The sequence below is a fragment of the Molothrus ater genome, chromosome 11 (assembly GCF_012460135.2).
Source record: "Molothrus ater isolate BHLD 08-10-18 breed brown headed cowbird chromosome 11, BPBGC_Mater_1.1, whole genome shotgun sequence".
NCBI classification, from domain to species: Eukaryota; Metazoa; Chordata; class Aves; order Passeriformes; family Icteridae; genus Molothrus; species Molothrus ater.
In genome coordinates this window covers 4,866,575-4,893,880 of record NC_050488.2, presented here as the reverse complement: position 1 = coordinate 4,893,880, position 27,306 = coordinate 4,866,575, and the positions used below count along the sequence as shown (strand labels likewise).

Below are 27,306 nucleotides of genomic sequence, written 5' to 3'. Positions count from 1 at the left end.
TATAAGAAATGCATAAGGTCAGAAATGAAATGAAAAAAAAAAAGAACAGAAAAAACGTACTCACAAGGAGAGTTCACAAATGCTTCTGAACTCTCATTTTACAAAATAAGACAGGAGTTAATTATTACTTGTGATAGGGTTTCTTATATCCTGAACATTAAAAGAAATTAATAGGAAAAGGTAAAAATTTGTCAAAACAGTGCTAATTAACATCCTATGATTTCTCACCCTTTTAAATAGGTAATTTGCTGTAGTGAGAGCATTAAGGATAAGTGAGAATGAAGCTGCAATAGTATTTTCCTCAAGTCTCTCAATTATTCATGGTACAAGAAGTTTTAAATTATTTTTTTAATATTTGAAGGGCAAAATACTCTGTTCCTTTAGTACAGGGAAAATATTTGTTCAGCATGATCTGTGATATTTTTTAAATAAAGGTCCATCTGACTAAATAATTACCACCTGCACTGTAAATTTTTGGTAGTTGTACTTGACATATTGGTATTAAGGTATTAGTTAGTCCATTCACTAGTTTTGTGCTGAAAAAAAAAATCAGTATTACTCTCCTGATTTAATCCAGATACTTCTATGCAAGCAACATACAAACTTGGGTGCTGGCACAACCACATTGATCTATATTTGTTCTTCTACAAGTCCTGTTTTTTTCTGGTTTTGTAATTTGTTTTCAAGCAATGTTACAAATAGAGCGAAAGTAGCTTTTAATATTATATTTGTAACTGTTGTGTAAATTGGTTGTAATAGACATTTTTATGGGGAGTTCTATTTGGTGAGGCTTAACCCCACATGCCTAATGTTCTGGAAGGATATGAAAACACCTCTTTTTTTGCCCCTCATAACTTTAGATTCCCTTTGCTCTGAGGGAGACAACACCAAAATAGGGAAAGTACTGGGAATATTTTATGCTGACTTCCATTTTGCATGAAAGAAAAAATCTAGAATGGAAGACCAGAACTATTATAATTGAGATATTCCCAGGCTTACCAGAAAGTTCTGCTTGCTGTATCTCACATGGTGAAGTGAAATGTGTGCTGGTTGCTGTTGGTCATGAGCTGCTGCTTCAGGCACTCCGTAGGGAATAAATGATGGGGCGACAGCAGCATGCTGGGAATGCTGCTGCTGGATGGAGTTCTGCTTCCTTTCTGCCACTCTGAGAAATGTTGAGGGCTGGGAGCAGATTTGTTTATAAGGAACTCCTGAATTAAAAATTTGGAAAGAGTCTTAGGATAATGGACTTTAATATCCTCCCCAGTCCTGAGCACTAATCAGAAATCATCCCAATTAAAGGTGTGTGAAGTTGTGCGGCACAAACACTGTGATGCCTTGGAGAGAAAATCTGTCATTTGCTGTATTTAGATTCCTGAGTTGCTGGTTTGATCCCTCATAAGAAAGAAATCCATGAGATGGCCCTGTGCAATAGGACAAAAAATACAATTTGGGTTTGAGCACCAAAACCTGAGACCTGCTTAAAAGTTTTAGAAGGTGACTTCACCAAAGGAAGAATAGCTCAGTTCTTGGGACACCAGAATCCCTTTTAAGGCATAAAGTAGAAACACTTGGTGCTTCAAAAGGACCTGTGAGGTCATCACAGATGCTGATAGAGTGGATTTGCTTTGCATCTCTTTGTTTCTCCCTGCAAGGTGAGGAATTAATAACTTAATGGGAAAGTAAAGTTGTTCAGTGGCTTAATTTGTCTTAACAACAGGGGAAGAATATGAACTTTAGAGAAACAAAAATAAAAAGTCAGAACCTCAAGTGTAGAAAAGGATGGAATGTAATGAAATAAATTGTCTAGTCTGTCACAGGGAGTTGAGATTCATCTCTGATTGTTCATTTCTGATGGCAAGGGCCCTGGGCCATCTTACTGAAACAGAGACTTGAAGTAATAATGGAAGTTACCAGCAACTATAGGCCTGAGAATGGGGAGAAAGGGTAAAGTGTGGGGCTGCACTTCCCTGAAAAAGAGGGCAGGAGGGTGACATGTTCTGTGGTACCTTAAGGCTGGCATAACTGAGAGAAAGCTGCTTGCAGGGAGGTGTAAAAATCTTTCTGCTTTCTGCACTCTGACCTTCCATTGTCCCTTGCAGAGCATTTGAAAGGACTGTGCAGTTCCCTTGATCTATTTAAGAGAAAGAAACTGTGTCAAATCTCTCCAATCCCAAGCCAGCTGTCTTTCAGATCACATCTATATTATGGCAAGACAGGACAATATAGGATGAACTCTCTGAAGTATTTTAATTAACACTGTTAAACATTGCTGCCTGCTCTGTTTGGATAAGAACAACTGTGTTTGCAGTAGCAGAACCATAAGCAACTCACAATACCTCTGACAGGACAACTCATGAGCACAGTGACATTAAGTAACTTTACAGTGTTTTTCAGAGATTAGTGCTTTTCTGCTGACTTGACTTGTTCATTTAAATAAGTTCTTGAAGCTTGTATTTGCCTTTATTTCAGTACAGTGTAACACAAGAGTTTAGAGACAGAATAGCACCTTGAAGGCTTCTGCAAGGGGAGGCTCCTTTTCTCTGAAAACCATTAATTTTGGGATCCACAATGCCCACTGACAGAAGCTCTTCTTGTAGCAGCTCTGACATTTACATCAGATTTTAAATTTTATTTTAATTGCTGATACAAATTTTAAAAACCTCTTTACAAAACCTAACACGAAGTAGGCTTTGGATTCCTTTTTTTGTAGTGTTTTCAATGTGCAAACTTTATAAGGGAAAACAAAAACAGCTCCAGGAAAAAAGAGAGAAAAAGAGAGAAAACCCGAGGGCATATAACCCTGAGAATTTCTTGTTTCTGCTTGCTACAGTACTTCTCTGCTTTTCCTGTGCTTTCCACAGCAGTATGAATATTGAAGCTGGCAGGAGTGAGCTCTGTTAAGAGAGAGAGGAGACAGCAGAAACAGTTGTTCTGCAGCAGGGGCTGTTGGCTTTGGTCTCTCCTGTGCATGTGGGTAATCCTGAATTCCAGCTTGGTGCCTGGGAGATTTGTGGCTCTGCCTCCGTGGGAGGATGAGATGTTTGTTCCTTGCTACACTTAAGCTAAGAGTGTTTACTAAAGCAATCAGTATTTCTGTGGAGGTGATAGGAGCCTCATTAAAGGGGTGGATGCAGAGATCAGAGGAACAGGTGTAAATATATTTGGTAACTTTAACTTAAACAAACTTGCATTCCACTGACTCCACAGGTAAGTACATTGACTTTTTTTCTTCCTGAAGTCATGTGGGTCATATGGCCATCTACTGACCCTCTCTCCACCAGCAGCAGTGCAGAAAAGAGTCAGGAATAAACATGCAATAATATGTATTGTGTTTCAAATACAGGAAATCTGCCATCAGTGCGTGTCCCTGCCAGTGCTGTCATTTGTATGTCCATGGTCACAGGTATGGCCTTTAAATAAAGTGCTTTCTGTAGGCTGTTAGGTCCTTGCAGGTCCTATTCTGTCCAGCTCTTTTGGTGTCCTTCTCAGAGTTTATCTAACCCTAGAAGGATCTCACTTGCCTTCATTCTCAGTTTACTTTAAAGGAAGAGTCAACTTAGAAATGGTTGTAATTTGGTAAAAAAATATGCTGTATTTTTTCTTAAACAAGAAAAATATCAGTTTAAGTACTGGTCAGCTTGGCAGCAAGAAGAATCCTTGAAGGGCTGAGACTGTGGAATAAAGAGCCTGGAAGAATTAACCAATTCCTGTCACTGCAGAGGTTTTCTGTTCCCAAAGTACTCAGAAGAGATGGAAAGGTATTTATTATTGACATATACAGAGTTAAAAAACCAAACCCACTTTCTCAAACCCTGGAGCAGCCTATTTCCAACAGATGCAACTCAATGACTTTGTCATGCTTTGTCCCTTCAAAAAGCTATTTCTGCATGCTGTGGGAGTGCCTCAGGAAGGGAAGGAACGGAGCTATTGTAAATACAAATGCCTAAATGTGAATATGAATTAAGGTAGGATGGAATAAGTTGGGTTTTTTAAATGAATAATGTACAAGCACACTCAGTTCTTGGCCACTTGCTGTTTGCTCTCCACACAGGAAAACAAAACCCGACATCCCAAAACCAAACCAAAACCCAAACAGAAACCTGGCCCTGCTCGGTGGGGAAACAGTAGTTGCACGTGTTAAAAAAATAAATAATGAAGGTTTCCACAGCAACCCAAGTTCTGTAGTGCAAGTTGATGACTTTCATTCTGTTTTATTATATAATCAGAGAACAGATATTCTATTAAAAGTGTTGGGTACATCTGAAGTTGTATTGTTAAAAAGTTTAGTGCAATCCTAAAACTTCACATCATGCAAGTTGTTTACAAAGGTTTCTGAAAAGGCTGTATAAAAAGTGGTTTTGCAGAGGCTCTGACTGGGGCAAGGGCACTGGTCCATCAGAACACTGCAGGGAGTAAAATTTCTGTTGCAGGAAAACTTTTGTATCACTTATTTCAGCTTTTCCTGTGCTGTGAAGAATCCAAATTCAGTTTTTATGGAAAGAAGTGGAAGCTGAACTTAGAGATGAAATCTAAAGACTGTTTTCCGTTTTGGGTACGTGTTCATTGTGGAAACCATGCGAATTTCGCCAGTTCTTTAGAAGCTCTGGCGATTAATAACACCGACAAGAAAACGGAACACAATACCAGCCCAATTTTGATCTAAACGCTGCTGGTGCCTGAGGTTAGCGCTGCCGGGGGAGCTGAGCGCTGCCAGGGCTCGGGGCCGTGTCGCGGGCAGCCCGGGCTGCCGGGCGGGGGTCGGGCCGGCCCCGCTGCTGACCAACACGGCCGGGCTCGGTGCTGCACTGCGGTCCGGCCTCCCGGGAGCCGCTGGGGCCGGCAGGTGCGGCGGGGATGGGATGGGGATGGGATGGGGACGGGATGGGCTCGGGAGGGTGTCCCGGGACCGGCCGCTCCTCTTGCCGCCCTCAGAGGGCACGCGCCTCCACGCGCCTCGCGCCCGCGCGCGCCTCGTGCGGCCGCACGGGGAGGGGGGGGCGGCGCGAGCCGCGCGTGCGCGCCAGGTCCGCCGGGAGCGTGAGGGGGGGCGCGGCAGCCCCGAGTCCTTCAGGCGGCGGCGGCTGGAGCGGCGGCTCGGGAGGAGGAGGAGAAGGAGAAGAACCAGAGCGACGAGAAGGGGGCCCGGGGCCGCCGAGCACCGCGGGGGCGCCGCGCCGGCAGGGCCGGAGCCCGCGGGGGCCGCGCGAGGAGAGGCGCCGGGCCGGCGGCGAGCGGCCGCGGAGGGGAGCGGCGCGGCGGCCGGTACCGCCCGGGCGGGCGGGGGGCGACCTCCCCCCGCCCCCCGGCAGCGGCGAAGCGACCCCTGAGGGCAGCCCCGGCCGGAGCGTGGGGCGGGGGCTGCCGGCGCGGCGCCCCCGCTGAGCGCGGGGGGAGGAGAAGCCGCCCCCGCTCGATGAGCGGCGCCCGCCCGCCCGCCGCGCTCTGCCCGGGGACCGGCGGCCGCGGCCGAGCCATCCGGCAGCATGTGGAGTCCCACCGAGGAGGAGAAATACGGCGTGGGTAGGTGCTGCCGCATCCCTCCCCCGCCCCGCTCGCCCCCTCCTCTCCCCGCCGGACCCCGGGGCTGTGCTGTGCGTGTGGGGGGGCGGCCGTTCCCCTCCCCCGGGGCCGGCGGTGGTCGCGGCGCTGCCCCTCAGGTGGAGCCGGGATGGGGGCAGCGCTGCCGCGGGGCTGTGGGGGCTGCCCGGCGCTGCCTCCCCTGCCCTGCCCGCACCGCTGGATGCGCTCTGCGTGTGCTTCGGTTCGCGTTATTTCCCCGAGCGCCGCCGCGGCGACGCCAGAGACGAGCGGAGTTCGGGGGCCCGCGCTGGGGTCGGGATCGCACTAATAATCAGAAAACGAGTTGCTGAGCCCTTAATCTACTTAAGCGCGCGGTTCCCTTTTCCCTGCGTTTCCATCTGCGGAGCGAGGCGATGTGTGGATGGAGTTGGGAAGGGGCCGGCTGTGCCGCGGTGTCTTTAGGGGGCGTCGGTGCTGCACCTGCCCGGCCGCGGGGACGAGGGGGCGGCCGGGCCGGGGGCTGCGGCGGGCCGGGAGCGGAGCCCCGGGGCCTCCGTGCGCTGCTTTTTCCTTGTTTTGGGAAATCAGATTTTACAGCCGTCTGGCATCGTGGTTGCTCTAATCTGAGGCATCACCGTTGGCGGCTTTGGTTTGTTATTTTAGCGTGTAAATCCCTGATAAAAGCAGAAATGTTATATCTAACGAAGTGGAAGATAGAGAATTTTTTACTTTGCTCTTGCTCATTTCGATTTATTTTTTTTTAAACTGTTGGTTTGTATTATAATAATAAAAGCTACTACTGCTACCCTGATTAGTTACTTAAACGCCTCATTAAATTTATAGTTATCAGTTGTGCATATTGATTTTTAAGTTCCACAGTGTGTAGTGATGATTGATTTCTACAAAATATTTAAAATAGTATCAATAAATTTGCTACATGATCTGTTAACCGGAACTGTTTAAGTGGGATTTTGGCAATTAACTTGTGAGCAATTAGAAGCCTTAATGCCTCTTTGTTAAAATGCTTTCTGTTAATTTAATAATAAAAAAATACTTCTTATTAATTTTTAATCTTGTACAGCAAATATTTTGCTTAGTACATCCCACTTGTCCTCATAGTAAAGAGAGATGAAGCAAATCACTTTTGTTTAAAAAAATAAATTCAAATGCAGCATCAGATGAGAACCTGTAAGTGTAGGGTAATAAAAACAAGTGGCAGAAAATAACACCTGGGAGTCATTGCTTCCAATCCTGTTGCTGTGTCCGTTGGTCACTGGGAGTATATGAAGTTAACAAGCCGTGATACATCCCAGCTGGATGCATTCAGGAATACCAAGTTGTTGTTTTGCTGGGGTTTCTTAATGTAGTTGATGCTGGACTTTTTGTCATACCTCATCTGCTGGGTAAAGGCCACCTCTGTTACCCTAGGATGAAACTGACTGCTATAATTGTAATGGATGCTTCAAAAAATCATTATCTGTCTTCCAAATCTTGTTGTTTTCCTTCTGCTTCTGTAGTTGTTTTTCTTTGCTGTGTCGCAGGGTTTGATATTCAGTGTTTGTTTTTGTGTTTGGCCCATGTGCTCAAATAAGAGAATCCTTGTTTTACCTTGATCCAAAAAAACAGGTGAACTAATTTTTTTATGCAGATATTTGAAAAGAGAAGCTGGGAAATCTCCATTCAGGTTGTAAACAAGTCTGGAAGAGGTGTGTGGAAGGGAGAGCAGTGAATGAAAACAAGTGTGATTTCCATGATGTTCCCTGGGCTGGAGAATATTCCTCTAAGGATGGGGATTTTTCTTTTGCAGACAGCACACCTGTAGGTAGGGCTGAGGTAACAGTTGAGTTGTGCAAGTTTTGATGATCTCTGGGCAGGCTTTTTTTATTCTTGAGTAGCTTTAATTACTTTTCCTGTAATTGAAATTTGTTGATAATCCTCCAGAGAAGGAAAATAGGTGAAAAACGCTGCTTATACCTGGGGTTTAGTTACTACAAGTGAGGGGTGGCATATCAGTTTTTCAAAAGTAGATCTGTCATTGCTGGCTGGAAGGGTCATTTTTGTGCATTTTGAAGCAAATAGTCTGCAGAAAGTGTGGACCTGAGGGTTTGCTGCTGGGAGGTGCACTGGCAAAAAAAAAGGGGAGGGGAGGGGGAAATAGCAGTGTAAATTATCCTGATTCCACAAGTAAGATGTGCAAAAATAATCTTCTTGGCATGAGTCACTGTTCTGAGCTTATGCCTTTGGGCTTTAGTAGTTTGGGTTTGGTTAGAGCAGTCTCTGTCCAAAAAACCACTGTGTGTTTTCTCTGTGCTCCTGCCTTTGGGTTAAGGCAATAAACTCTGTGTCCCTGTTGATGGAAGCTGAGTGGGATCAGTTATTTCTGTAACTGGAGTACCACAAAGAGGTTTCTGGAGGAACAGAAAGGCACATCTGGGCATCCAGGCCCTAGCCATAGCTGTCCTTGTGTACCAAGGCAAGGGAAAGTGCCATTTGAAGCAGTTCATCCTGATGCTGTTGCCAGGTGGAAGTAGGCTGTGCTCTGCTGCCTTACCTGGGTGTCTGGCAGAGGTGATAATTCACAGAAACTGATCCTTCAGAAACAGACCGTGTTCCTCTCTCAGCACCTGCCTGGGGAAGGGCTTTGTGTTCTGCACTGGCTTCCAGGGAGCCTCAGAGGCGTTTCTCCTGTGCTTGCTGGAGCCCTCAGCAGGTATTCCACAGGCTCTTGGCTGCAGGACAATGTGTGACATTTCCTGATGGGAATGTTGGTGGCTTTGGCCAGTTCTGGAGCTCTCTGTGCCTACCTGCAATCACAAGAAGTTTTCCACACCTGCGGTTGTAGAACACCATTGTATTGCCCAGTCCTCATACAAATCACTGCGTGCATCCGCAGCAAAGATATTAAAAGATGGCTCAGGACATTTCTAAATAAATTAAACACTCTCCTAACAACCTTGAAGATCTTCCTTGATTTTATTTCTCAGCTGCTATAGCAACTACCTGGTGGCTGTTGTGAGTAATTCCCCTCTATTTAGAAATACTTAGATTCAGTGCCTCTAATCCTAACTCTACTTTTAAAACTTGAGACTTGCTGAAGCAAAGCACAGTTCTTCCACAGGTGCTTAAGATGGCCAATGATGAACACAATTAATAAGAATTCTGAGCTGATTATTGAATACAAGGCTCTCTAGCCCTCTAGTGTTTTAGTATTTTTAAAGCAGTCTCTCTCTAAGAAAATATTTATTAAAGTGATCTGATTAGTTTAGTCTTAAAAACAAGTATTAAATATTAATGTATTAAAAGAAAAAGTTAAATAGAACTCTAGTAAACAACATGTGGCTACTGTAAGAACTGATAATTTCATTAGGCTGTCAGTTTTTGCTCTTTTATTTTTGTGCAAGGAGCACATTTAGGTGGCTCTCAGGAAAGTTGTTTTTGTTTGTTTTTGTTGTTTTTTTTTTATTTGATTGATGCTGTATCAACAAACCACTTTGTATGGCTGACCATATTAAATATATATTAAGTCGTGGAGGAGAAGGAGAACCTGCCTGCATCAACAGAATCTGTTCTAAGTTTATTCAAAGAATTAGGGTTAAAATCTGTTGTTTTATTTAAAAATGCTTTTTAAATCTTTATTTTCACTGCTTACTGGGTAACAATTGAAATCGTAAGTACAAATAAATACAACTAAATTTTCCCTTGTTCTTACTAAGAAGGGATGGAACATCACAATGTCCTAGTTATGGTTTTGTACTGCAGCTTTTTGATCAGTATCTTGATTTTCTTTTCCCCCCCCTTGTCACTAGACCTTGGCATGCACACTTCCAGTTCATATTTATGCTCGGAAAAACAGGGCTGCAGAACTTAGAAAAGTCTTCCTTCCTTCCTCAGGGCTTTTGGCACAAGACCCTGCCTTAGCTGTTCACACAGGAGGCAGCTGCTGAAGGGGGCTGTGAGTGGCACCTGTGGTTTTACTTGCTCACTGGAGTGGTTTGTTACAGGTTTAAAAATGAAAAGTTTCAGAGAGGTAGAGAAAAGTCCCTCTCCCAGATTAGGAAAACGTCTATTGTTTGGATGGGAAGCAGCATCAATCCTTGCATGGGTGCTGTGGTAGGGACATAGGTTACATTTCATTTTCTCTCCTGTGTCCCTGTGCCAGGGGATGTCATTGTCTGGCAGCAGGAGGGAGGTGACTAAGGATATTCTTCAGGGATCTGTCTTGGAACCAGAGCTACGTGCAGGGATGCACCTTGAAACCTTCTGTGCTCCACTGCTTTGGGAAGTGGCTCAGGAAAATGGGATGATCCAGGGACTGGAGTCATTGCCATTCAGTACTTTGCTCCTAAGGGCCTTTTTTTTAACCTGTAGGCCTTAAGAATGAGCAAAGGCATTTGTCAGTCAGGGATCATAAAGGAAATGTATATGTGTTATTTAACTGGATGGGAAATGAATCACACCTTGAAGTGTCTCTGGAAAAGAGCAGCTCCCAAGATGCACCTGATGGGATAGGATCATATAGACAGGAGAGGCTACTAAAGTGTCATTAAATGTGGTGGGCAACTTCAGCTCCAGAGCAGGGTGAATCTGGGGTTCTGTGGGTGCTGATAGAACTTGGAGATGAAATGTCCTCTTTTGGCAAGAGATTGATATAGTTTGGCTTGTCTGTCCTAGAAAAGTCTAAGCCAAAGACATTGTGGTTAGACCAGCTCTCACAAAGAACTGATTTGCAGAACTGGATGAGAATTAACCTGTAAGATATCACTACTTTGAGATTATCTAAATAGCAGTTGTCCACAAATGCATTTGCAGTAGAAATTAGCCAAAACTTTCTAAATACAGGAAGAATGAAGTTGAGAAGCAAATTGCTCACAAAGGCAAGAAGTGACATGTGTATGTTTAACAGTTCATTGCATGGTTTTTATGGGAATGTGGGGGTGATCCTGGAGTAAGAAGTGATAGCAGTTCAATATGGAGTTTAAATTTGGATGATTTTATGGGTTTTAGAGCAATTTTCTCCATTTCTTTGTTATTGTGCTGTATTAGGTATTCATTTAAGACCTGCAGGACTTCAGCCACTGGCCAGTAGGGTGGGGGCAAAAGCACTTCCTCCCTGAGCTTATCCCCAGCATAGAAGGAATTTTCTTTTCAGAATGATTTTCTAAGGGTGGAAACATTTTGGTATTCAGGCTTTCTGTCCTCGCCTAACAATACATCCAGTAACAAAAGACATTTGATGATGTGACTTGTCAATCTTGGACAACTTTTCCTCCATGTTTAATGGAAATAGGGTTGGGTGGGGAAGAGCTTGAAATTGGAATTTCTGTGCAGATTAAAAGCTTCTGGCTTGCTGAAAAAAAAGGGATTAATCAGGTTCCATCAGGTGTTTCTTGTGTGCTTTGGGTTTAAATTCATTGTTCAAGTGTTCAGAGTGAAATTAGTGAGGAAATGTAAAATAATTTCACTTTTGAACCACTTAAGGGATAGAAAATTTGTGGGTGACTCTGGGGTGATGGTGCAGGTTGTGGTTGGCAGCTGTTTGTGGGAATAGAGGAAGGATGACTTTTTATTGGTCCTCTGAAAGCAGCTTCCTTAGGGCACAGTCAGTGGCACAGCTCAGCTGGACTTGAGTCCCACTACCCTTGCAAAGCCTTTTTTGCAGCAATTCTGCCCTTCACAAGTCAGACTCCAATGCAGACATCAGGGATGTATGGACTATTACCAGAATCTGTAATTAGAAAATTCTCTACCACGTATTTGCTGGCATTTCAGAACCCACAAGAGGGGGATGATTGAGAATGAGGAAGTTTTCTGTGTTCATGTGCACAGTGACATGTAGATAGACAAGCTTTTATGATTAACACATTAAATAGTTATTTGGAAATGGTTCTCATACAGAAGAGCTGGAACTGCCTGATGGGACCAACAACTGGTGTTATTGGTGGCCATATGTATTCCATAGATTTGTTCTCTTGAGGAACAGGAGCACTTTTCAGATGTGGCTGTGAAAACACTTAAGAGCAGGACATCTGTGGAAAATTATTTAGCTCTTGAAGAGACTGATGCAACCTTTCCCTCCTCCTCCAGAGAAATTTTTCTTTAATTTGTGTGGTTACTAAGTTTGTTGTGTTCTTCTCTCAGCTGTGCTATGCACTTAGGAGGAGGCCAAAGGAAGCATGCCACAGGATCTTGGTCCAAAACCAGTTGTGATTGACAGTGGTCCTTCCACTGATTGTTTTTAAGTAAGTTATGAGTCAACCTGAATCTCACAACATTTCTCACTTATTCTGCTTCAAAATCTGTCTGCTCACTGAACCTCAGGGCAAATACAAAATATCTCACTCAAGTGCCTGATGTTAAAATCAAACCTCTGTTCAAGTTTTTCCATGTCAAAATGAACTTTTTGAGGTCTTCTGAGATCCTGAAAGCATCTCTAAAGTTTTTTTTGGCCGTAATTCCTTCCTCTTAGACATGTTTTAGTGTTTGTTCAAACAATAAGTCCTTAGTCCAAACTTAGGGAATATATTTGGAAGGCAGGGAACTGAGGCTTTGAGCAGCCTGAGTGCTTTCTCTAGTGCAGTTGTGAGGTGATTACTTATTCCAAGGATAAGACTTCCCTCCGTCCCTCTTCAGCTTTTAACTACTTTTTCTTTTCTTGAGTCTTTCTGGATATTAAGCCTTAAGAAAAGCTTATGACAAGTGGTGCCAGCTAACTCTTGCTGATTAAAAGCAGCCTTTGTGCTTTCAGAGGTAAGCTGGTGTTCTCTGAAACATCTAGACAAACCTTTATTTTTATTTCAGTGCAAGGAAGCTTGAGCACTAAATGCTTTTAGTGTTGGCAGTAGGCAGTTGATGGAGTGGTGAATTATTTTATTTTCTTTCAGTTGAATGTAAGTCCCTGAGCTACCCAAGGTGCCAGAGTGTAGCACAGAGTGCTTTGGCAGGTGTCTCACTGTTCTGGAAACCTCTTGTGGCTGTGGTTCTGAGCAGCAGGGCCCTTCTTCCCTCTCAAAATGTTTATGAACGAGATGTTTATGGGTACCTGCACTTTTAGTCTTCTGAACCTGATAAAGGAATCCTTGAATTCATGTCAGAGAAACCCAGAACTGTTAAATAGAAGGCACTTGCTAGCAGTATATGGCTGTTTGGGTGTCAGTGCACATGGTCCTTTGCCGTGATGGGTGGGCTGCCCAAACTAGTGGTGTAGGGAGCAGAGAGCCTTTCATAGGAGAATATCTCAGACAGTGCTGGATACTCCTGTAGGGAGCAATGGCTGTTCCCAGTAACTGAGTCTGGATGTGGGGGGATGGGAGGAGGTGTTTCTGTTTCACCCACCTCTTCCTTTGTGGAGAAAAATGCCTGTGGAAGTGTCTGCAGAAAGCTGCCTGCTTCACCTAGGCACTGCTTTGTGGAGGTGTGGCTGTGCTACATGGACAGAGAGTGCAGGCTCAGGTGAGAAAGTTTCAGCCAGAGTGGGACAAGGAATCCAAAGATATGTGAATTACTGGAAAAAAGGGTTACTGAAAACTGTGGTTTGAACTTTGGTGCAGCTTTGTGTTTTGTTTCTCTCTCTAAATGCTCACGATCTGAATGACTGGTGACCTGAATTTTGATAAACCAAAGATACAACAGTATCATTCTGCCAGACCTGTTAGAGCTGGATCAATGTTTTTGTGAAATAGTCTTGCCCTGACATCTGCTGTAGCTGTACAGAATGGAGCTGGACACTGCCTGTGGGCTTGGTGTGATGAGACAGGAGGGGAGTCCCCTCCATGCTTGTGCCAGCTCTGTTTCGAGGTGATGCTGTGAGGCCATTCCTCCAGCAGGGACTTGTTACAGTGGGAGGAGCTGTCCTGGGGCCTGCAAAGGTCCTGGCCCTGCTGTGTGTGCAGAGCATCCACTGGGAACCTGCCTGCTGGGGAAGCTCCCCTGGCACTGCATGGTGATCTACACCCACCCACCCATCCACCCACCCACCCACCCATCCACCCATCCATCATCCATCCTCCTGCCTGCTGCTCCAGCTCAGCCCTTCCCAGTGCACTGCTCTGAGAGGAGGGACCACTTGTCTTTCTTTTTTCCTTTTTAGCAGATAAGTGTTTGGTAATCTCTGTGGTCCCAGGGGTTTATGCCAAGGAAGATTGTGTTTCAAGCACTGGTCTTGCAGAAGCAGCTTCTCTTTGGACTCTGGGGCAGAGGAGATAGAAAATAGGCTTCTCTCTCTTTCTTCATCACAGCAAGGCCCCAAACTGCAAATACAGATCTTGTTGGTTTGGTTTGGTTTGGTTTTGGCCTTTTCTCCCCCACTTCTGGAGTGACTGTATTTCTGGCAGAAGACTGTATTCTCCTTTTAACGGGAAAAAATAGTTTATTAAATAAAAACAAATAATAAAGTTAATAATAATAATAAAATAAACCTGTGTGGAGGACACAAAAATAGAAAAGGAGGATTTCCCTAACATCTCAGATGATGTGGATAGCATTAAATAATGCACGTTTGCTTCAGGCAAGATTGGAAGAGTTAAAAATCGTGAGAAGAAAGCATTTTCAATTTTGCCAGTCAAATGCTTTTTTTCTTTTTTTGTATTTTAGTTGCAAACCAAAAAAGTCAAAGTTCTTATGGGTGGATTGACAGGTTGCATAGATGTCTTCAGCAGAGTTCTTGTGTAGCAGCCAGTACAGGCTGACTCTATTTATGGAGTTTTCAGCTAAAATGCAGGAGCTGTATGCTGGTAAATATACTTTTATAAATCTGCCCTATCCTTCCCTTCCTGCTGCTCATTGAAAGTGTGCAAACTGACCATAAATGCCCAGGGAGCTTTAATGTGTTAAGAAGTTATTTAACAGATAGATGGGAGATCTGCAAGTCTCACGCTGTAGCTTGTGCAGAATGGGACAGGCTGGAAGGGACTGTGGGGTGATCCCTGAGGCCTTGCTGTGTGAACATGAGCCAGTGGTGTTCTCCTGCAGGCAGCCACATCCCTGGCTGTGTTCCTGGGCACCAGCATGGTGATGGAAATGCTCTCTTCCTCCTGTAGTTGCTCTGGGGCTGCACCTCACAGTAGGAGGGGTGAGGTGAGGAGGTGGGAACACGGGGACAGAGGAGGGTCTGTGAGATGCAGGCTGGTACAAGCTGGGAAGTGGAGTGTAGGAAAGGGTTGGCTCAGGGATAGCTGCTGTCTGGGGAGGTGCAGACAGGGCCAGGCGCTGCTCAGAGCTGCAGGGTGAAAGGAGGAGCCGTGGGGGCGAGTTCCAGTCAGGGACAGCGATTCCCACAGTGCATGTGGGAAAGCCCTGGAGCAGGGTGCCTGGAGAGGTGGTGCAGTCTCCACCCTCCAGGAGAGCCAAACCTTGCTTGGTTTCTTACCTTGTTTCCCGGTGTGGAACAGTGAAGTGTTCAACAGGCTCACGTTTGCAGCCTGTGGAATGCAGCAGTGCAGAGCAGCTCCTCACCTCTCTGGGCAGAGCCTGCCCAGTTCTCTTTGCCAGCTGGGTTTGGAAAGAGGGAGAAGGTTTCAGAAACTGAAACAGCCTTTGCCTCTCTAGAAGGGAGAAAAAGCCTGCTGTATTCACTTTCTGCATAGAGGGAATGATGTATGGGTGAATGAACTGATGGAATAGAGTGACAGGAAGAGGATGAAGTAATAGGATAGATCCTTGCAAAGCTGGGAGCTCAGGACCAGTTCCTTAACACAGCTAAAGCAGTGGACAACGCTGTGGGTTTTGGTCCGTTCCTTCTCTCCCACCTCCTGCCACCAGGATGTGCAAAACTATTTTAAACAGCTCATGATTTTTGAGCCCAATCTCTATTTTTATCTTGGAGGGCAGGGGAAGGATGCTTGCAATCCTTTGCTCTGCTGCTGAATGATCACCTTTCTTCTCAGGCATCTGTTTCTTTTTTTGCAGGAATATTGTCCTGGTGCTGGTATGACTCAGTAGAAAGAGGCGGTGTTGCTAGGCAGCGGGTGAGCACTTTGCAGATGCCATGTGATGGCAGTAAGCTGCCTTGGAATAATCCATTGGTGGCAGTATTCCTGGCTGAGGTTCTGTACTGCACAAAGAAAGAAGCATCTCTGACAGGAGCAGATGCTGCCTAGCAACTGCCACTGCTCCCTGAGCAGCCTGAAATACCTTCACTTAATGGTACTGTAATTTGGGCAATACACAGAACCAAAGTGTAATGCCTTGCTTTCAGGTCTGAGGTGTATTCTTCTTCATTGAGATTTGGCATAAAAGTTCATAAAGACCATTAATAAGGTCAAAAAAATTTAGCCCTCTTCTAAATCATGTCTTTTGTTTAATCTGTACTCTTCGATTGTAATGTTTGGATGGCTTTTAATCAGCTTTTGATAATCTTTTTTGTGTGTGTGTATTACATTAGTGCCTGGCAATTCCAATCGGATTAGAGCCCTGTTCTGTGTCATGTGTACCAGTGCACTCTGCAGGAAATGCTCCTTCTACAAAAATTTCATGTTTTATTTGGGTTTTTAAGGTGTAATTGGATATATCCTCTCTTCCATATCTAAATTATTCATTTTGTCATCTCGCTTAAACACAGGAATGTTTTAGAAGTGCTGGACCTGGGGTCTGTTCCCTGTATTCTTTGTAGATGTACTTACTGAATGAGGCCTGGACTTGCAAATAAATCTGCAAGTCTCAGATTCATTTCTGGCAAATAATTGAAACCCTCACCCACAATTAATAATTTAAATACTTGGAAGGTGTATTGTGAGGGTGAAAACATTATTGTAGGTATTTGTAGAATAAAATGGAAATATTTTTCTTTTCATTTCCTCATGGTTCTGCTCTCTTGTCAAATATTATCAGACTCTAACTGTGCAATCTATGAAGCTGCCAGGTTTAATCAAGCAGTTCCACAAAGGAAAAAAATTAATCATATTGGCCTTTAATTTTGTTATAAAAATGTGAAAGGATTTTTTCATCATAAACTCCATCTTGTTATTTTAAATTATTAAACCCACAATTTTCTATGTTCAAGAACTTCTGCTTTTTGCTGGGAAAAGCTTTGTGGTTGTGAGAGAGGCTCAGACTGGAAGGTGTGGGGAGGTTTGGGAAGTATTAATACAGTGCTGCCCGTAGGCGTGGTTGTGCAACGCGGTTGCCTCACAGAAAGGTAAAGCTAAATCTCGCCTCTCTCTTGTCCTCCGTGGGATAATTTGTGTCAGTGCTGGTTTTCCTGCCCAGTCATCCTGCCTGCCTGGAGACTGTTCCCTCTGCCATCCCTAAATGCAACAAATCCACATCTGCTCTTCTTGGAAAATACATTATTAAGCAAAGGTAGCTTAGAAAATTCTCAAAACACAAATACCACGGAGTGGAAGAATAAAAATTGTTGTTTCACTTGTTTAATACAATTCCTGGGAGTGCTGGTGCACAGAGGCCAAACAAGTGAACCCCCATTTCTGTGCTGGAAGAGTCGTGTGGAGTTCTGGGCTGATGGGGCTCTTAAAAGTGGATGTGGTTCCACAACATTTGGGTGGCTCCATAAGAAAATGCTACTAAATACAATATAAAATTAATACAAATAAAAACCTTCTTTTAGGAAGGCCCAGTCCACAGATGTCTTAAGTTGGAGGAAGCCACATCCTTACCCTTTTCTAATATCCTTCATTCCCCTCCTTGTTTTAGCTTCTGTTAGGGAAAAGTATTAGATTTAGAGCCATCTTAGGTCTCACCTGGTGACTCTTGGGTTACATGGAGCCTTTTTTATCACCTGGGTGTCAGAGGGAAGAAAATAAACTTTATCTTATTCAGCTCTTAAGCCTAGCATATGTTTTGTCATACTAGACACTTTTAATAGCTGGATGAATTGGAAAAAATATTTTAGGGAAAGATACATTCTCATCATAATATTAGTCTATCAGTTTGGAGTAATTCCATTATTTTCTTAAATATTAAATATTAGCTCATTTGATAATGATCTAGTATTTAATTAAATCTTTCATACTAATCAATCTAAATCAATCTTAAGCTCAGGGATTGACTCGTGTTCTGTGTTAAGTGGTGACAATGAGTAGCAGTTGAATACAAAATGCTGTATAAGGAATGTGAAATTTCAGAGTTTGTGTTTACCCTAAGTAAACACATACTCCAAATTCTTAGCTGGTGTGATAGAGGTGTGAGTTTGAAACATGCTTATGTGTTATAAAGCATAAATTACACCATCAGAGAACTTGAGAACTTTGACGTTTGTAGCACAGAGCACAATGCAGTGTCTGCTCAGTGTGATTAAACCTTGTCAAGGTGTTTTGGGTATGGAGCAATACAACTGCAGCTGTGCCTCTCCCATATGTTCTCCCTGTCATTCCTCCTGGAATGGGTTTAGTTGGAGATCTACTGAGGGATGGTCAGTGCACAATCTGAATAACTGCAAGCTGAGTGCAGTACACTCAGTAATTCTTTATAAAAATTAAATTACGTACTTTAACCTGAACTACTTGTTCTGCATCTAAAAATATTGCAAGCCACCAGAATTTTAATAAGGCAGATAATAATATTGCAATGACTTGAGAACTGGAAAAAACTGTCATGAAGTCCAAGAAGATCAGTCTTTTGTAAATGGAGATGTGTTGAAAATTCACAAAATTACAAATTTCCCCCAAATTAACCCATAGAGTCCATTAAATCATGGCCTTAACAACATCTTATGATAAAGAAAAATCAAAATGTGGTTTAGCATATTGGATCTGTTCCAGTAGCAATGATTTCTATTGTGGATGTGAAAACCTGGGAAATAAATAATAATTTTTAATGATTTAGCCCGATTTAATGATTTAGAGACACATAGTTTAGATTTGGAGAAGGAAAAAGGAACAATGTAAACATGGAAAGTTCTTGAACTGATTTTGTTTCTCAGCCCTCACTTATTTAAGTTCTTCTGATTTTCATTGTTACACCTTGGACAATGAGGAGGGAAAGGGCTCTGTTCCTTTATGAAAATAAATTACTCATGAGCTGAACTGATATTATGTAGTGTAAATAGAACATTATGCAAGATCAAAATATTTTTGTAGTCTTCAGTGAAATGTGTAGAAATAGGTTAAAAAAATAAGAAAGTACATGAGAAGGCATATAGCCCTGTCAGTTCATTGCATAACTGAGTAAATGCTAAGAAAAAAAAAAAAAAGATGTTTTAAGGGTATGAGCAGCTGGATGTGTTGGGCTGTGTAGTTCTCTGGCGTTTCCCTGTTGTTGTCTTGGGTTTTCCCGCTGTTGATGTGACAAATGTGACACATTTCTATTACTGTGCTTATCAGGGCATTGGCATCCATTTGAGAAGAGAGATGATCAGTGGCAGCATTGCAGCCCAGGAGAGACTGGGTGGGCAGGCTGGGGCACGGGAACCTGAATTGGAAAGGATTGTAAGAGCAAGATACATTTTAAATTATATCACAGCAAAAATGAAACCACCTGTGTGGCTGGCAGCAGAAAGCAACAGTGACACAGGTGAAACCTGATTCAGCATTTCTCTCCGGGTTGTGCTCTCCTCTTTGCCGTCCTGGAGTTCAGATGAGGTCCCAGAGCAGTCACTGGCCCAGCACAGCAGAAGCGGAGGCGGTGGCTGCTCGATAATCCCCGCCCTGCAGCCCGTCCCAGCCCCGTGCCTGCCCCGGCAGTCGGGGCGGAGCTTTCCCCAGGCTCCGCTGCTTCCCGACCCGGGCAGGGCCGAGCGTGGGGCACATCCATGGATTTGTCCTGTTGGCTTTGGAGTTTGAGTGATTATTTAATTTCTGTCACCCACCGTATCTCATGAGGAGCTTCACAATTTATGCACTGTGTGGAAAAGTACTTTAATTAAGTTCTGAACTCTGCTGCTTCATTTGACACTGCTCTGCCTTCTGAGCTGGAAGAGGTGGATAGCAACAGTTCCCTGTGCACCTTCCTTCGGTTCTCCCCTCTCCACCCTTTCAGCCTTCCTGGTACAGAAGTCCCATCGTGGTTAACAATCAATCACATAAAAGTCCTTATTCAGTCCTTGCTATGTTCTCTCACTTCTTTCTGCCTGCTCTTATGCTGTTTAGTCCTTTTTGGCAAAGGGGAAAATGGCACATGGGGTTCATTGGGAATTTTATGCAGTACTGTGGGTCATGGTGTCTTCCCTTTTTCCCCAAGACAATATTCTGTGTGATGTGGGGTGGTCTCTGACAGTGGTGAGCTCTGAGTTTTATGGTAAGACCTCTGACACTCCAGGGTTCCTCTCAGCGTGGCACTAGCAAGGGAGGAGATGATGATTTTGTGTGTGAGCTGAGGATTGTTCATCCCTCATGCAATGCCACGCAGGTGAACTGAACCACTGCTCATCTGCCACTTCTGCTTGTGGGGCTTGGGTCCAGCTATAGCTCTTTCTTACTCTGAATAGCCTCAGTGGCCTTATAAACTGTGTGGCTTCTCTAAACAATGAGCTTTTTGGATTATTGAAAGATACTTGAAACAGGAAAGATTCCAACAGAGATCCCTTCAGAGCTTGCTGCTCAATCTGTCCTCACTAAGGGAAATGGCTCTTTTATTTGACATCACTTTGCTGATTATTTAGCTGTGCAAACACCTGCCCACTTTATCACAGCCAAGTGCAGTTTCTCCAAGAGCTGTTGAGAGGGGCTGTTTGAGAACACAGTTTGTAAAACCTCCTGAATTGTATCAATTGGATTGTCTTTGTTCACATAGCAAGGAGCTGCTTTAGGTGGAGCACAGGAGGAATCAGAGGTGTGCAAAGATGCATTGGCTTAACAGGTCCTGTTTGTCTTTTCATGCAGTTTCTCTTCTGCTGGGGACTTGCAGTGCAGCTGTTTATATTATACTGTGTCAGGGCATATCCATGGGCAAGGAAAAATCTGTCATCTCTTGGATCCTTGACTTTTGAAACCATTATTTCAATGCCATCTGTTCTTATATGTTGTACCCCACAATCCCTTCGTGTGTTCTGGTACAGCATGAGAGTCACTGCCTGTGTGAGCTGGGTTGTGCCTTTCTTACTGATAAATTTCAGAGGTGAAGAGGGAAGGATTTCCTTTGCTGTGGTCCAGTTTAAGTACCACAGATAAGGGACTTCAGTCTTGGAGATAATTCCTGCATCACATGGCATGTGGTGCTTTTTCAAAGCTTTCATCTTTAGTCAATGTTGGCTGTAACTGCTGGCTGAAATGACTTTGTGAGGGGAACTATGACCTCCTTATAGAGCTGAACGATGGCGAGGGGCTTCATTGCTGAAAATGGATATTAAATATTTCTGCAGTGTGTCCTGGAGTCCAAGAGGGATCAGTCAGATCTGTAAACTGGTGGGTAAAAGCTTTGCTTTGTGCCTGTTTGGATGATGTGTTACTTGTGTGTTCTGGTGACCGAGGACATGCATCTTGTAAGAAATGATGGGAGCTTATGGATGGATGGACAGTTTGTAGGTGATCATGTTGGCTAAAGAATTTCTCTTTACATGGAAAGGGAAGAAGTCAGCTGTCAGAGTCCTCTCTGTAAATGGTTTTCTTCAGAATAGTTGAATTACTCTGTATTTCTCGTTTATATTTGTGATCACGTTTTTCAAATAATGCTGCTAAGAAGAACTGTGTACCTAAAAGGGACTCTATAAATAAGATTGTCTTACATAATGCATTTTTAGCTTAACAAATGAGTAACATCCACAACTTTTTTGGAAGTAGTTGTTGGAATAATAAATCAAACTATAAAAGAGCCTTAAATTTCTGATTCTGTCATAATCAGGAGTTGTTTTTACCATTCTTTTTTATTTCAGAAGTGTTACATTTTGTTCTTGTTACACAGTTTAGCAAGATGGTTTGGTCTGTTGGGTCAGTTTACTTGGATTCTTTAATTTTTCCTGACTTTGATTCGGTGTGGCTGGAAAATAATTTACTCTTGAGATTTGGCTTCTATTGTTTTGATAATACCCATATGGAAATTCACCAATCCTATGAATTGATTATAAAAATTGTCAAACAGAAGAGACTAACATAATTTAATGATTATTACAAAAGGAATTAGATTCTATACTGTTGTATTGAGAATGAAGGAGGAGTGTTACTTTTGTATGAGAATTAATTTTCTAATTGAGTATGATCACCAAGATTGTATCTAGAGCTGATGGAATCAGTTGATTTCTGTTTTCTAATTTTTGCTTATTTAGTCTTTTTTTGAGTGAAGTAGACGTAAGAAAAGAGTTTTGTTTATCTTATGAGCAGAGTGCTCTGAATTCTGAAGAGCCAATCACATATTGTACAGTCCTTCTATCAGATGTTCTTTGTGTGACTAGTAGAATCCTATTCAAAATGGCCAGTTTGCATCTGTAGACTAACACATCTGTTAGAATTACTTCCTGTAAGACTAAATATATTAAAGTCACCATTCCTGACCATATTTTTAAAAATTGTTCTGTCAGCAATTGAAAAAACCCCAGTACTGTCTTTTCCTGGTACCTTTCCTTCAGCTTTTATTCCAAACCCACCTGTATTGTTACATAATAGGCAGATATTTGATGGCCAAAGAATTGGTAATTTCTTTCCCAGCTGCATCCTTGATTCAGTAGCTTTAATATGGTAAATAATTGTCATAGGAATTCAGCTGCTGTTTGTTAATTCAGAGCACCTAATGCAATGTTAGCATGTAATAATACTTTTCAGAGTTACTGTTTCTTGTTGGGCTTGGCTGAGTAAGAGCAGTTGAGTTGTTTTTCCTCCATGATTTAACTTTTCTATTGTCTACAACCAGGAACACCCACATGTCCTAGGATTAGTGTCTCTGTCATGAGATCCCTGACATGTTCAGAACAGATGAAAGTGCTCTGGAAACTGGTTTTTAATATTATCATGCCTATATTAATACTTAAAATTATTAATGTATCCAAAATTACTCTCATAAATGAATATCTTATTACTGTATTAACACTTCTCCATTTTGTTTTCTGGTGTTTTCAAAGGTAGCTTTTTACCCAAGGTGTTTGAAATTCCTTTTTTGAGACATAGATTAATTTTTTAGAGGTTTTGTTGGTTTGAACTAAAAAATCACAGTTTAATACAGGACTTTGGGGTATTTTGCAAATCAACTTGTATGTTCCTAATTTGGTTAAAATGGCAAATTAGAAAAAAGAAAACATTTTCTGTGTTTAAAGGATCCAGCTTTGTAAAATACTGAAGAGGCAAAAAAAAAAAAAAAAGGAAAAGCCATTGGAGGTTTGATTATGTCCTGCCAGTTCATCATTTCAGTTGTCAGTGTTCCTGCTCTTTGGGAGAGGCTTTCAGTAGTTTTTCTTTGGTTGAAATCCATATTTATGATTTCTTCATGGGTGAAGAATGGATGCAGAATGCTGATGAGCTGCGGTTTTGTTGGATTATGCTGTCTGCATTATTCCAGTCTGGAGCCAGTTGTTGTGTTTCTCCCTCCTCTGATGTAAACAAGAATTTAAAGCCTCATTTAACTGACTGTGACTTCTGCTGGGCCATAAGAGCTGAGAGAGCAGTTGAGGCTTCTTGATGAAATTCTGAGTTCTTAACTCTTGGGATTAAGTCCTGCATTGAGTCTCACTGGGGAAATGCAAGCATTTGATGCCATTTGGTTCCCTTTAGATCTTTTTTTCACTCTTTCTTGTATTGGTCTCATCTGGGTGTTTGCCTCATCTGGGTGATGGGTGTAGTTCTTCCTTTCCCTAGCCCATTATGAAGTGTGTGCAAAGGGTTAAAATGCAGTTTTGTTTTGGTGGGAGTTTTGTCTCTGCATTTCTCATTATTTCTTAGAAATTCAAGGTTCAAGAGCCCTACCTTGTGGTGCATGGTGCAGCTGGGAGTCTTGGGTTCCGTGGTGTTCTTCAGCCTGTCTGCTTCCCGTGCAGTCAGAGGGGACTCATGGCTTTGGCATGGGAGGATCTTTAGGGAGGAGCTGCACTCAGCTGGCTGGAGCAGGGTGCTGGGAGCTGCTGGGCTGTGGGTTTGAGCCCTCTTTGGCCATTCACTTGATTGGACTCAATGATCCTGGTGGGTCCCTTCCAACTCAGAATATTCTGTGCAATGTGCCTCCGTCACATGGGAGCACCTTGACCACAGCTGGAGTGTTTGCATTCCAAGGGGAGTGAATGTTCTCCTGAATTGGAGAAGAGGATGGTGCCCACAGGGGGTCACTGTTTGAGCTCGTGGAATCCCACTTGCAATGCTCCAGGGTGTGGAGGTGACAGGGGAGCCCTCCTGGGTGTGCGTTTACCTGGAGCAAGTTTTACTGGAGTGCTGCATTCAGTCTGTGCCTGGGGGAGTTTTTAATGCTGGGCCTGGGGGCAGGTAGGACCTGCCTGCAATTCACCCTTTGTTCTGACATCTCATGTTGAGGGAACTCCCCATGTCCATGTCCCTGAAGATTTTGATAAATATAGCTGAAGAATATATCATTATACACTGTGAATTTTTAAAACTTCTTTTAACAATTGAGTTTCATTTAGTATTTTTATTTATTGTATCAATATTTTCTGAAACATTAAGATGGGTTCTTATTTTCCCTGCTTAATGAAAATTAAAGATACCTGGAAAAGTAAGATGTGTCGTCATGTTAGATAGTGCTTATGAAAAGTACAGATTCTCATGGATTCTTTCATATGTCTGCTTAAATATAATCTATGGTATTGTAGGATTTTTGCAGTCTATTAGATGCACAGATTATATTTGAAATAGTTTCAACTTGGAGAAAAGTAAGTGCTGGAGTTGATTTCCTGTTTTAATCTCTGCAGTTTGGGCAGCCTGTTCCATTGATGGGTTGTGGAGTAGAGTAAGAATTGTGAGACAAGGAAATCTTTGTATGCAATATAAATCAGAGGTTGCTGATTAAAGTGATTACAAGCCTTGCTTAATTTAAAAATCTTTTTAAAAGCTCAGCTTTTATGGTGTTGTTGAGCTTAATTTCCAATAAGGGCCAGAATAAACACACCTGATCAGGAAAAGTTGGCTGACAGGTTTTCTGGGCAGCTATGTAAGAGCTATTTTTATACAGGGAGTGAGCTAAAGGGCTATGCTTAGAAGAAAATTCACACAAAGATCCAAGCCTCATATGTGTCTCTCTCTTTTTCCCCACCCTCCAGTGATATGCAGCTTCCGAGGAACTGTTCCGCAAGGCTTGGTCCTGGAACTAGGTGAAACTGTCCAGATCCTGGAGAAATGTGAAGGTAAGTGTGATGTCCAAGAGGGAACCCCATTTTCCATGTAAGAATATCCCAATATCTTAATCTAGCAGGTTTTAATAAGTTCTTTGGAAATCATGATGCATCAAATCAAAGCACTTGAATAAAACCTACTCTGACCCACTTTCCGTAGGAAAGGCTGAGTGCTCTTGGCACTAATCCAGTCTGATAGGGGGTCAGTGTGTTTGAAGTTAACCATCTGTCCAGAAAATCTTGAACCCTGACCTGATTGTTGTATTGTAACTGGGTCTTACACTGAATTTTCATCATGTAAAGTACAGAATCAGTATCTTTTTTTTCACTGTATTTTCTCAGTGTTACTGTTATGCATTTTTATTAAGCATATCAGTTTAATTACTTAGAAACATCTGAACAGGTTGAAAATATTAGTTATTAAATAGATTAGCAATACCAGAAAAAAATGTAAAAAATATGGGTTTAGGGGGATTTTTTTGAATTCATTTTGATATGTGTTTTCGTACCTAAAGCAAAATGCCCTTGTAAATTTTATAGTTCTTATGTGGCTGGAGATGTCTGTGTGTGAATAAATCGAATGTCCTAATGCTCTGCTTTATTCACAATGAAGAATGTGATTGAAGGTGGATGTAAAAGGAGAATTATTCTTATCCTAACGTTCAAGCAAGTGTTGTAAAACATGTCTGGTGAAAAATAGGTTGACGAGATACAGTAAGAGTACATGTTTCACTGTAGTCTGAGGTGGAATAATGTAACCTTATTCCTGAAGTGCTGAACAAATTCAAAACCCAGATCCACAAATTTGAATTCCAAATTAACATTCCACGAAGTTGTAGATGTGGTTTTTTGTTTGTTCAGTTTAAAGTAATTTTTCATCTGCGCTGTTAATGTTGCTTCCCAGACCTTCTGCAGGCTCTGCTTTGCCTCTCATGCCTAGAACTGTTTTTTCATCTTGATGCTTTTTCTTGTACTCAGGTGTTTGTTTTCCCACTGACTTAACTCATCACAAAAAGTCACCTCTATGCTAATTTTTGTAGTAACATACGTTTGTAAAAATTCTCTGGAATGAGAGCTTTGCACTGCAGTGGAGAAAATTGCCCACAAAGAAGCTTGCTGTAAACAATCCCATGCTGTTTTAAAACCCACAAATGCTGGGGTGGGCTAAGCTGTGCTCACACACTGAGGGCACATTGTAATTATTCTACCAGGTCTTGTAAATTAGAACGTGGTGCAAGCTCAGGAAAAAAGTATCCCTTTGCTTAGGATGAGATAAATCTAAGGGAATTAAGCACTGTATGTTGCTGAAAGCAGTCATGGTATTTTCCAGCCATTTCTGGGAAATTTTTAAAACTGGGAAATAAAAGCACGATCTCCAAGGAGCAGGTTTTTCATGGAAAAGCAAGTGGATAATCCAACTTGTCTTTACAGTGTTAAAATAATTAGGCTTTGAATATTTCCTTTGCTGGTAGTTTTGAGAATGATTCCTCAAAAGCAATTCATGCCAGTCTTCAAATTGCTGAGAAAGGAGGTCCTCAGACAGGGTTTTCCTGGATGGAAGATGATTTGTACAGAATTTTTTTGGATTTGCAGTTTAAGCCCTCCATCCTGTCATTTTGGTTGAGGTGCCTTTACCATGGACTTTGTGTATAAAAAGATAGATTAATTTTGATAATAACATCTGGAACTCCACACTATGAAACTCATCTGAATATTCAGATGGTCTGTGCTGCAGCTCTTGCATGTGTGAATTATGCAAAAAAGCACACTCAATGTGCAAAGCAGACTCCTAAAAGAGGAAAAAAAAAGCAGTTGCTTTTTAAGCATTCTTGTCTAAGTCGTTGTTTAACAGGGTCCTCTACTTCTGCCTTCTTTGCTGGGGATTCTTTTGTGTAGACAGACTGGATAAAATAATATTAACCCACACAAAATAAGGGTCACTGCTGTGAGAGTCACTGCAGATCCATTGCTGTTTCAGCTTCACTTCTTGAATAGTTTATGCATAATTGTCTGCAGCAGGGATTTTTCTGTCTGGGTTGAAAAGATTCACATTCACAAACTTTTAGTGATGTGAGCTAAGATTTCAGAGACTCGCTAGAGAATTCAAGGCTGACAAAGATTCAAAGAGTAGCTATACTTGTGAATGTGCTTATTTTTAATCATAATAACTTACTGAATAACTGTATTTGTATTATAAAAGAGCAAGTGCTCTTCTGTAGTGATTGGTGTAAGAAGCAGTCCCTGCTTTTAGAGCAATTGAATGAAAGAGGAGGGAATTTCCTATTTCAAGATTCTGGGTACCACTGCAGCTAAGTTTTATAGATATTTGCAGAGTACAGAAGCAAATGTAGGTGCATACACACACCCACACCCACATGCATGTATTTATCTCTAAGGTTAATAAATATAAATATAACTACCAACTGATAACATGTTAAAAAGTATTGTGGTTGTGTATGCGTTTTTAAACGAAATAGAGTGAAATAGAAGTAACTTTTTTTGTTTGGATCTTGTTTACATGCTTGAAATTGGAACTTTTGGATTTCCCCAAATTTGCCTGCTCCTCTGTGTGCCTTCATACTAGACCACAAATATCTGAATGACTGTTTTTTAACCCTTCCTAGATCTGACAA

General features: G+C 42.4%; 1 protein-coding gene across 10 annotated transcripts in view; it reads left to right on the top strand.

Moving 5' to 3' along the window:
- Positions 1-5,072: 5,072 nt before the first annotated feature.
- Positions 5,073-27,306, top strand: part of DOCK3 (dedicator of cytokinesis 3) — a 185,849-nt gene continuing 163,615 nt past the window's right edge. For 5 of the 10 annotated variants that reach the window (XM_054516045.1, XM_054516050.1, XM_054516049.1 and 2 more), the window contains exons 1-2: positions 5,074-5,523; positions 24,602-24,685. In XM_054516045.1, coding sequence (XP_054372020.1) covers positions 5,487-5,523; positions 24,602-24,685 — 121 coding nt within the window. In that variant the 5' untranslated portion in view covers positions 5,074-5,486. Of the gene's footprint in view, positions 5,524-24,601; positions 24,686-27,306 lie in introns of all 10 variants that reach the window. The other 5 variants (XM_054516046.1, XM_054516051.1, XM_054516047.1 and 2 more) reach the window with 2 other exon arrangements.